Raw genomic sequence first — 11,779 nt, 5'->3', positions numbered from 1 at the left:
CTTCAGGTGAACACAGCCCTGCTTTGGGTAAACAAGAGCCCTACTTCAGTTGAGCCTAGCTTCTCTCTCCCTCAAACAAACAAATAAAAACTACTGCGGGTCTATCTGTAATAGCAAAATACTGAAAAAATCTAAACATCTACCAGTAAGTTACCGGTTTGAATAGCATTCTATTTCCATACAATGGAGTACCATGCAGTCATTAAAAATGAGCTGTTATGAAATGAACTCTAAAGTTATGAAACACTGCATATAGCAACCTACCCCATTTGTGTAAGGGAAAAAATGAGTGGATGCACGTAACAGTACATTCAGAGAAACTATGGAGAAGACACAGAATCAAGTCCCAACAACTAGGGCTAAGAGGGAAATTTAAACCTCACTTTATGCTATTAGATATAACAAGCGTATTTGAAAATGGATGCATGAGAGGAATGAAAAAATACCAATTCTTTTAAACAGCTTAGAGTAGTGGTTTTCAACCTCAGCCGCTCATTAGCATCACCTATGAGTTTTTAAAGAATATTCTAACACCCAGGCCCCACCAGAAAGCACCAGGATCTCACTCAGCTAGTCTGGGATAAGCCCTTGAGTATCACTATTAAAAGTCCCCAGATGATTCCAATTTTCAGCCACTGTTATGAAATCACGGTTTTAGACCAGGAGTTAGCAAACTTTGTCCAGAGGACCAAATAGTAAGTATCATAGGTTTGTGGGCCATATAGAGTCAGCCTCATATTCTTTCAAGCACTTATAAAATGTAAAAATCATTCTTAGCACCTAAACATTACCAAAAAAGGCCATGGGCTGAACTCACCCATAGGCCATTTTGCCAACCCCCTATTAGACTATGCATAGCCTGGACTATTTTGCCTGGAAAAGGCACCATGACACAAGGTATGGACATAAGTGAACAATAAAAGTCACTGCCAAGAAGGTTCTACAATGAAGTCACAGGTCTTCATTCCAGCCCTCTAACTGGCCCCCAAATTCTGGTTTGAGTAGGTGGGAGGGCTCTGGACTCAATAAAAAACTCCCAAGACACATTATAAACCAGCCAGTTTATTATTTTGTAGTAAGATGTGTAACTTTTACCATGCAGACTGATGTACCTATGTCAGCATGAACAGTGTATGTTCTTCCTAGAGGCAGTTACAGGGAAAACCAAGTAATTATCAAGTTACTTGGCAAGTGTGGAATCCAAACAAGGGGAGGCTAAATTTAAAACCTACACCTCCCTCATCCATGAAGCTAGAGCACACTTTCCCACCAAAGGAACAGCTCAGACTCGTCTGCTGTTGTCTCTTTCCTCCCCATCCTGCTCTGGCTAATAAGCACGGTCATCTCCAACAGCTTTACGATAAGCTAGCTTGGCCTTGGGAGTCTTCTTTCTGCTCACTGGTTTTTATCATTCTCTCCACTGTTACTGACAGTTAAGGTTCTGAAAGGGGCACATCAATTGCTCCCATGTTCCAACTATAAGACACCATAATCTTGTTAGGATGCATACCAACCAACCCCACCCCACGTAAGTCTTACCACCTAATATGCTTTATAAAGGTTCATCCTAGTTCCATTAGCACATACACAGGTTACCTATAAATTCACCTGACTAATGTAACCTAATGCCTACTGAAGACTGAGAATTTTAATTATAGCTTTTATTCTTTCGTTTCGATCAGATTTCCAACCATGTAGGAGTTAATGAAATCAATTTTGTGTCACCACTGTTACCAAGACAGAAATACCAAGTGATGTGTACTTTTCAGATTAAATTAATGTCATTTTGTTCTGTAAAATGTAAAAACCAAGACGCACTCCTCAACTTAGTACTATTAAGGGTCATCAAAAAAAGCCTTTGAACAATAGAAAAGTTTTATGTTTTCAAATTGAAAAACTAAACATGTATTGCAAACATTAGGTAATGTTAAAATTACAGAAAACAAAATATTCAGACTAACCCCACAGCATTCACACTACAACAGAACTGTGTCTGCCAACAAAAGTGAATTTTACCCCAAAAAGTAGTTAAGTCCATGCTCGCTGAAAACATCAGTCCTAGACCCCATGAATGGGGATGAACTACACACTGCATGCTTACCAAACATATACACATTAATCATTCTTAACTGCCTCTTCCCAGAGCACTGAGGGGTAGGACGGATGAAATGTGGACCCGTGTACTCACACAGGCAGAATTCTTCAATTATAAAAACTCGTACATGTGACCCTCACTATGTTTTAGGCAATAGCTAAGATTTTATCTGTGGGAACCCACCTCTGAAAATCACAACAAAAATCTATAGGAAATGATTTAATATAAAATATACAAATTTCTCAGTATGAGGACTTCCACAGAACAGGGAGAAGGGAATGACAACAAAAAAAAAAATTTTTTTTTTTCTTAAAAAAAAAAAACCACTCCTCTTATGTTGTCCTTACTACTCAACACTCAAAAACAAATCTGTACAAAACTACGGACACAGAAAAGGACCAGAGAAGTTGTGACAATGCAAAGTCTTCGGACCTATTCTAAACTGCTGTCCTCACCAAGACCCTTCCTTAAGAGAGCTGATGGTTCCCAGGTCCACTGGGGAAAGCAAGTGGTCTCCAATCATCACCCTACTTCGCCACAAATGGCCCCAGGTCATTCGCTGTCAAACTTAATGGAATTGACCTGGACAGAGATGGAGCCTCCCCGGTAGCTGCCACGCTTCTTCTTGGTTTTTTCATGCCGAAACGATTTGCCTTTGGTGAACTTCAGAACCTGATTGGCTCGCTCCCCCCAGTCTCCAGCTGCACCCCGCTGGTAAGCAGAGAGAAGTGGTTAATACACAGAAGGACAATAACAAGGCCCTGTTACTTTCTTCTCTTTGCTCAAGGCAACCTGAACCCAGAGAGCTTCCCACCAACCTAAACCAAAATGCTGTCCTCCCTTCCACCCATTCCCCTCAAGAATAGCCAACACCTGCACCCCCCTCACCTTGGCATCAAAGGAGTTGTCTGCCACTCGAGCATCTACCTCGATTTCCTCCTCCCTGATCCTTCGGAATGGTGATGATGCCCTTTTTTCTCCCTGGAGAAGAATGAAGTAAGAAACTAAACATGTTCTGTCATGTAACAGAAAAGCCCTCCTCAGCTACACATAGGAGCATTTAGGGCAGGCCAGGCAGAGAGTTGTCAAGATGATCCCACATTTTTCTTTCTACTCTTTAAAAGCGGACTCCTGAGAAAGAAATAAGATAACTTACTTTCTTCCTTTTTGGAAACGTGTTGGGGGTCTGGGGCTTTATCTTCTTGGCTTGAGGAGTCTCTGCCTCCTTGGCAGCCTCATTCTGCTTCCGCTTCTTTCCTGAACCTACAAAACAGCCAGACTCAGGAGACCAGTTTCCTATTCCTCCTCCCAAGTTCCCATGCACTGAATGCATACAACTGGAAGCCTAATCGTAGGCCTCCTCTCCCTGTCCCATCCCCCAAAAGTATATCCCACCCAATTCTTTGGATATGGACCTGGCTTAGAAACTGCGGTTGTCTTTTTCTTTTCTTCTTCCTCATTGCTGTCCTTGTCTGCTTTTCCATTCTGGGTAGTCAGTGCAGAGGTCCCATTGGTCTTCAGCGCTTGTGGTCTTATACTGCCTTTGCCCTTAGGCTTCTCCTCCTCCTCCTCCTCCTCACTGGAATCATCAGAGGAAGAGCTGCTACTCTCAGCCTTTGCTTTCTTTGCGGTGGCTGGCTTGGAAAAGACTACCACTCCCGCTGTCTTCTGTGGCTTCTTTTTAACTGAGGATTTTGATATCTTCTCTTCCTTCTCTTCCTCACTGCTAGAGCTGTCTGAATCAGAGCTGCTGTCCCTACCACCCTGAGAGGACTGTTTGGCAGCCGGAGATGGAGCTGCTTTGGCCATTGCCTTTGACTTGGGGGTGGCCACAGTCTTCTTTGTCTTCTCCTCTTCACTAGAACTGCTCTCCTCCTCACTGGAGCTGCTATCAGCCTTTCTGGTCAGAGGCTTCTGGACACTGCCTGCAGCTTGCTTGGGAGCTGTGGCTGATTTAGCTGCAGGTTGCTTGGGAGTGGCAGCTGGCTTACTTGGGAGATTCTTGGTGGTAGCAGCTGACTTGGCAGGAGCTTCATTCTCAGAACTGTCAGAGTCTAGACAGAGAAGACAGAATAAACAAGTCAAATGGAAGGGAGCCCCTGGAGTCCCCACTGCCCTGATGACCTCCATATGCTTCACCTGAGCTGTCTGAAGAGCTCTCTGATGCCTTCTTTGCTGGAGCTGGTTTAATGGTTGCTTTAGAGATGACTGTCTTAGCTGGGGGTTTCTTTTCTTCTTCAGAACTCGAATCTGGAGAGAACCTATGGCATTAGGCTGGGACCGGAGTCCCGACCCAATCAAAAGCAATAAAAAGAAGGATGCAAAGACCCACACAGCCCTGTTTGTCCTGCTTCAGCGAAAAGCAATAAGGGACAGAGGTATTTTTGTCTTCCATATTCCTCATGTAGCTTCCCAGACCCAGTCTCCACAGGTGGGGACTCACCAGACTCATCACTGCTGTCCTCACTGCTCTCTACAGGCTCTTTCTTCTCTGCAGCTTTCTTGGGAGCCTGGGTTCCCAGGGACTTCTTGGATAGGGCAGCAGAAGGTGGGGGGACTGAACTATAGGGACCTGTTTAAGAAAGACAGTGTCATGGTTTTAATGTACATATAATAATTCTTTGATTCTGCTCCCTTCTAGAAATGGAGCTTAATTCCTCTTCCTTTGAGTGTGGGCTAGAATTAGTGAGTCATTTCTAACCAAAAGAATATGGCAGAGATGATGGCATATCGTTTCTGCATCTGGGTTGTAAAAAGCAATGCAGATTTCTCTGGGAGAAGCGAGCTGTCATCATGTCAAGCGGTTCTAAGGAGAGGTCCATGTGGTGACTGCAGAGATCCTCCTGCAGTTGGATCTGGTCACAGTCATGCAGCTTGAATCCCCATGTCCAGTTACCTGGTTTTTTCTTTATGGGTTTTTTCTGCTCCTCCTCCTCTTCACTTGAGGAGTCCTCGCTACTGGAACTCTTTTGGGTAGGGGTGGCTGCTGCTTTCACTGGAGCCTTGGCCACAACTTGCTTTTTAGGTACAGTCTGCATTATACACAGAAAATCAGTTACCACAGGAAAATGCTGGTCCAACCAATCCTGCCAGGAAATGGAGAAACCCCCACTCCCGTGCCCAGTCCTCTGGTAGAAATTATGGCCCAAACCTTCTTAGGTATGGCTGTTGCCTCCTCCTCCTCTGAGTCATCACTACTGCTGCTGCTGCTGCTGCTGCTCTTACTGCTGGCTGCTTTGCCATTGGCTATTTTAGGTGCTACCCGAGCTGGTGTACCTAAGAAGGAAAAAAAAAGCGTTAAGAAGTATCAAGCCTGGGGGCGCCTGGGTGGCTCAGTCGGTTGGGTGTCAGACTTCAGCTCAGGTCATGATCTCACAGTCCGTGAGTTTGAACCCCACGTCAGGCTTTGTGCTGACAGCTCAGAGCCTGGAACCTGCTTCGGATTCTGTGTCTCCCTCTCTCTCTGCCCCTTCCCTCCTCATGCTATCTCAAAAATAAATAAAACCGGGGCGCCTGGGTGCTCAGTCGGTTGAGCGTCTGACTTCGGCTCAGGTCACGATCTCGTGGTCCGCGGGTTCGAGCCCCGCGTCGGGCTCTGGGCTGATGGCTCAGAGCCTGGAGCCTGCTTCCGATTCTGTGTTTCCCTCTCTCTCTGCCCCTCCCCCGTTCATGCTGTGCCTCTCTCTGTCTGAAAAATAAATAAACGTTAAAAAAATAAATAAATAAATAAATAAATAAATAAATAAAACCATTAAAAAAAAAAAAAAAAAAAAGAAGTATCAAGCCTGTAAGGGACCATAGAAACCTGTAGCTCAGAACTTAGGAGTCTACCAGTCCTCTTGCCTTTAGAGCAGGCATGAGGGGGACTGCTGTGGCTAACTATCAAAGGATGACTTTCCTGACTAATTTCAAGAATAAAACTATCTTTAAGATAATGATATAATGTAAATAATTCAAATATGCTCTATGAGATCTTTCATTCCAACTTCCATTCAAAGAAGCTCCTATAAATCATAACCTGTCACCATGAGAGAACTACAGAAGTTTAAACTCTCACATGCCCTATGGAGTGAATGCACAGGAGAAATAACGGTAGTGAAAAGGACAAAGGATAGAGATAGAAATGGTCATTACAGAATGGGATCTATGAGAATATAAATCGTCTATGAAATCAACAAGAATGGCAAATGGATACCATTCTTAAAAAGTTTTCCTTACTGTAAGCTATCTCTAATACCTAACTCCTAATTACGTAATCTTCACTTATTAATAAAAAGCTTCTTAAAAAAAAGACACTAATTTTATACCTAATTGTAAACTTTGTCAGAAATCTTGTTTTGTACTTGTTAAGCTGAATATAATTTTTGGATAATGTTTAAACATTACTTTTCATACTTGAAACAAACATTTATTTAAAAAAAAAAAGACACTAATCAATACCTCTAGTTCAACAACCACTACCATTTCACTCCTGTGCTGAATGAACAATTTTGAAAACATGTTTTTTTTTTTTTTATGCTTATTTATTTTTGAGAATGACAGGGAGCGCAAGCAGGGAAGGGGAAGAGAGAGAGGAGGAACAGAAGATCTGAGGCTCATGCTGACAGCAGTGAGCCCAATGTGGGGCTCGAACGCATGAACCATGAGGTCATGACCTGAGCTGAAGTCGGACACTTAACCAACTGAGCCACTCGGGTGCCCCCTGAATAAGCAATTTTAATACCAGTCCCCACAGCAACCCCAGACTGGGCTTTTGGGAACAGTAATAGTACCTGATTTGGCTGAGGCTTTAGCTTGAGCCTTAGCTGCCACAGGTGTTGTCTTTGGCTTCTGGTTCTTTGGTGCCTCATCTTCTGAGCTTGAGTCTGAATCAGAATCAGAGCTCTTGGCCTTCTTAGGAGGAGCTTTGACTGTCTTGGGTTGGGGCTTAACTCCCTTCTGTGAGAAAACACACAATAAGGGGGAGAATCAGCAAACTTCTGGTACCCAAAGTACATCCTACGGTAGACACCATCCTAGACTATTTTTTAGGGGCTAACTAACAGAACAATAAAAGCAAGGGGAAGTTAAACAAGAAAGCATCTGGGAGTGGCTGGCTGGTTTAGTTGGTAGAGCATGCAACTCTTGATCTCAGGATCATGGGTTCGAGCACCATGTGTGGTACAGAGTTTACTTAGAGAAAGACAGAAACAGAAAAAAAAGAAAGACAGAAAGCAAGCAAGCATCTGAAAAGAGCACCAAACTCTTCATAAGAAACAAAAATATCAGCCCTGTCCCTGCCATTCCCTGCTTAGAGCTCCCAACACCTACCTACAAAACAGACTCTTACTCTTGGGAGTCTTAGTATCCCAGAGAAACCTAATATCACCTGGGAAACAAAACGGGTTCCTCTAGATTAAGAGTACAATTTCAACCTCGCATATCCTTTCCAAACTTCATACTTCTATCATCTCTCTCAAAGTCCTCAGATTTTCTTCTCCATGGTCATTTGTTATATACCACTGCCATCCCTTGGTTCCAAGCTATAAGCCAGGATTTCAGGTTTTTTCTAATTCCTTAAGCAACCTCTTTCCTCCCCCAAGTTGCAAACCTGAACAGGCTTTTTCTTCTTGTCCTCCTCCTCCTCATCACTGGATTCTTCACTGCTGCTGCTCTCTGTTGCTTTAGCTGAAGCCTTTCCACCATGCTGAGGCAGACTGGCCCGCTTGGCAGGTACAACTGAACAAAAGCACAGACCCCAGTGAAAATCAGCCATGGGTACTGGCAGGCTACAAATCCCTTTCTGGGAACCACTAACCCCAACTACCTGCCCACCCTTACCAGCTTTCTTAGCTGGAGGCCCTTGGGTTTCTTCCTCCTCACTGCTGTCCTCACTGCTGTCACTGGACGAAGTCTTCTTCTTAGCCTTCTTAGTCACTGGTCCGTTTACCTGTAACTTCCGCTTTGGGGCCTTGGTGGACCTGCTGAAGTAGATGAGGCTAACCTTTGAGGGCTCAGGACCTTCTCACACCAAGGAACACAGCCCAACCCCTTGGGGGGAAAATAGCCACAGTGGTACAGGGAAGACTTACTTGAGCCAGAAGCTGTAGATGTCCAAGAGGGAAGAGGCGTTGGCGTCCTGTTGGGTCTAGAGAAGAAAAAAGAAAGCTCAATAAGAAAATTTTATCCTGGTTGTTCTAGGGGAAATTAGATCTTATTTTATTCTCTCATTAAAAGTAGCCAGTTTTATATCTGCTACATTTGCTGTAAATGTTACACCTTTGGAAGACTTCTCTGACTTGCTTAAATTAAGAGAACAATATGTTTATGTTTATGTACTCCCCCAATTTTTGACATCAAAAGCTTGGGTTACTCCTGTAATATAGTTTTTGGCACCATCTATTCCCAGTCAGTCCTATTTATCACAGTTTTTAAGAAAATGTGCATTCCCTTTATTTTAGCAATGCATTGCCTAGAAATGTATCCTTACCCATGAAACAAGAACACAAACATTAATACGAGAGAGTGTTTATTGCAATGTGGTTTATAATACCAAATCACTGGAACCCAGCTTCCAAAACTGGTTAAAAAGCTAAGCTATATACTCAATACAAAACTCCATTCAGCTATTAATTACACTGATATAGATTATTAGTTGATGCAATAAAAATAAATAATGGCAGGACATTACAGTATCAATAAGAGTATAGGTTCAGAATGAGACGAGTACAGGTATGAAACTCACCTCTATCTGTTACTACTGTGTGACTCTGAGCAGATTATTTAATCTTTCTGAGACTGTTTTCTTCACTATAACGTGAAGATAATACTATACATCTTATTAAGTGGTTTAGAGAATTAGAGATAGCATACGTAAAGGACTTAGTATCTGGAAACACCATGTAGCACTTAGTAAGCCATCCAACAAGGATTAGTTTTTGTCACATAAAAGAATCCTGATTCTCAAAGGCCCAATTCCATCCAGCCCCTTGTGGAAACACTTTCTGCAGCCTCCCTAACAGTCAATTCAAAAACTGTTCCAATATGAGGGGTGCCTGGGTGGCTCAGTCAGTTAAGCATCGGACTTCGGCTCAGGTCATGATTTCACAGTCTGTGAGTCCAAGCCCTGCATCGGGCTCTGTGCTGACAGCTCAAAGCCTGGAGCCTGCTTCAGATTCTTTGTCTTCCTCTCTCTCTGCCCCTCCCCCACGCTCTCACACTCTCCCAAAAATAAACACTAAAAAAATAAAATAAAATAAATTTTTTAAAAGTTCCAATATGAAAGCAGTTGTAGGAGATCACATGGCAGGCTGTCCCAGCTTAAAGAAGTCATTTCTAAAGCTGATTTCGTTCTGTTCTTGTGCAGCCTGATTCTGCCACGAAGAAACCGATCTTCTTAGTCAAAGGCTAAGAACACTATCAAAGACTACAACACCCTACTCTCATGTTTGCTCTTCTTGAAAGGGAGATTCCAAACCTTTCACCTCCCTAGCCATCTTCTCTTTACATGTGTTTATTTATTTATTTATTTATTTTTAACGTTTATTTATTTTTGAGACAGAGAGAGACAAAGCATGAACGGGGGAGGGTCAGAGAGAGGGAGATACAGAATCTGAAACAGGCTCCGAGCTGTCAGCACAGAGCCCGACGCGGGGCTTGAACTCACGGACCGCGAGATCATGACCTGAGCCGAAGTCGGCCGCTTAACCGACTGAGCCACCCAGGCGCCCCATTCTCTTTACATGTGTTTAAAACATCCTTAATTAATATAACTATCATAACAGCTTTCGCTCATTGATGCTTCCTGAGCATCAGGCACCTAGATTGTCACTTCATATTTATCATGTTACTGAAATTCACAAAAATCCTATAAAGTGGATGATGACATTCCCCATAGGAATAGAAACAGAATCAGAGAGATTGGGCAAGCTGCTCAGGTTATACATCCTAAAAAGTGACAGAGCCTGGTCCCAAATCTAAATGTGCCTGATTCCAGAAGTCGAAGATCCAAGACCACTGCTTGCTAGGACTTTGATGCTCAGTTCTGCTTCAATATACCTTAAAGCAGAACCATGCCTCTACTCTCATTTTTTTCTTTACTAACGAAAAAACCCATTCTTCATTTATAAAGCAATTTTATCATTGAGTCCCGGATAAATTCTACTGAGAGTTATGGTCAAGTCACGCTTTGCATCAGCCAGCGTAAAACCCAAAGGAGAAACCAAGAGCCCCCAATGCCTCCGGTAGGACACCACGCTCCCTCCTCGCCGCACTCCGCCAGCCACGTGACCTGGGCCACGAGGATCCCACGCTGCTGTCGTTGCACCGCTCACCAGAAAAAAGCAACAAGACTCTGCGCTATCTACTGAGACCTCGTGGGAGACCAGGTGCGGAGGCTCTAGGCTCTCGGCTCACCTCCAGGAGCTCAGCACAAAGGGTCCGCAGATACTGCACTGGCAGACCCCAGAGACCTCCGTACCCGGAAACCTGAACCTGTCAGGGCCCGAAGCCCTGTGGTCATCCCACCCCAGCCTTTGCCCCAAGCCCGCACTCACAGCGCCTGTTGCCTTGGCGAATTTATTGGCCACCTCCGACAGCTGGTTATCGCGCAAAAAGCCGAGCACGAGCGGATACAGGTCGCTGGGAACCACGCGGCGCAAGCCGGCGTCCGCCATCCTCCGGGCAATACGCGTCACTACCGTTGCTGACGCGCACAACTCAGGAACTTGGGAACCCGGCGGAACGACGGCGGATCCGCTGTGACGTCACCGCGCGGCGCGGGGGCACAGCGGAAGGGGCGGGCACTCCCCACATGGCAGTTCCGCCTCCACTTTGGAGGCGGGATCGAGGCGAAATCTGTAAGGCCTTTCCGGTGCCACAAGTGTCGCCATCTTGGTAAGGGCGGAGCCCTTCGTCCGCCACCTTGTGAAGGCGGAGCCCTGACGTCACGTGTCCCGCCCTCGGTAGTGGCGGGAAATCTCCAGCCTTCCCGCGCTCTGCTAGAGCCACTTTTTTTCAGTGCTGCGGTTTCCGGAGCCGCAGCTGGGATTCGCATTCCAGAGTGAGCCGGGAGGCTTGAGCGGTCCTTGGACTCTCTAGACTAGGGTCACAGGATCTCCCAATCACTACCGTTCGCACGGCCAGAGAATTCCCACCCTTCATCTTCCCTGTCTCCACTAAGCAGAAGAGGCCGTTAGATACCACCCCAGCCCCTGTACTCCCACCTCAAATACAGAGAGGATCCTTCATTTTATCCATGGTAATAGAGGGACGATTCCCCAAAAATGCCCCTACCTCATGATTTGCCCATGAGACAACCCCTTCCTCTCTTACATACTCATTCAGCATTAGGTCAGCTCCATGAAATGTAAAGCCATTGCACCAACTCTGAGCAATACAGCAGCAATCTTTTCAATTCTATAATCCTGGAAATAATCCTCCTACCTCCCGAGTCACAGTTCACACCTGAACTCTCCCTGTGGGAGAACTAGAAAACCCTCCCAAGTGTCTGTCATGATATTCAAAAATCAATGCCCAGGCCTGCCAAGTTAATTCCAAGTTTTATCACATTAGCAGACATCAATCCCTTTACCCACTACCCTTTGACTACTTCCCATTAATAAACCTTCTGAAGGGTAAGGACCCACTTTCTCAGGGGACCCATGTCTCCTTTGCTTTTCTCAAAATAGGCACTCTGCTAATAGA

At 44.8% G+C, this 11,779-nt stretch overlaps 1 protein-coding gene across 2 annotated transcripts; it reads right to left on the bottom strand.

Annotated features, from left to right (window-relative positions):
• Positions 1-1,041: 1,041 nt before the first annotated feature.
• NOLC1 (nucleolar and coiled-body phosphoprotein 1) lies at positions 1,042-10,819 on the bottom strand. 2 transcript variants are annotated; one of them, XM_042907971.1, is made up of 13 exons: positions 10,630-10,819; positions 8,167-8,222; positions 7,916-8,058; positions 7,686-7,813; positions 6,868-7,033; positions 5,247-5,371; positions 4,992-5,127; positions 4,539-4,667; positions 4,235-4,345; positions 3,511-4,149; positions 3,252-3,358; positions 2,984-3,076; positions 1,042-2,806 (listed from the first exon to the last, which is right to left on the bottom strand). In XM_042907971.1, the coding sequence occupies exons 1-13, from the start codon at positions 10,747-10,749 to the stop codon at positions 2,648-2,650; spliced, it is 2,112 nt and encodes a 703-aa protein (XP_042763905.1). In that variant the 5' UTR covers positions 10,750-10,819; the 3' UTR covers positions 1,042-2,647. The 2 variants fall into 2 exon arrangements, with proteins under 2 accessions (XP_042763905.1, XP_042763906.1); XM_042907972.1 differs by having other exon boundaries at positions 7,916-8,055.
• Between the last annotated feature and the right edge of the window lie 960 nt (positions 10,820-11,779).

The sequence above is a fragment of the Panthera leo genome, chromosome D2 (genome assembly GCF_018350215.1).
Source record: "Panthera leo isolate Ple1 chromosome D2, P.leo_Ple1_pat1.1, whole genome shotgun sequence".
Lineage (NCBI taxonomy): Eukaryota > Metazoa > Chordata > Mammalia > Carnivora > Felidae > Panthera > Panthera leo.
This window is presented reverse-complemented; position numbering and strand designations above follow the sequence as displayed.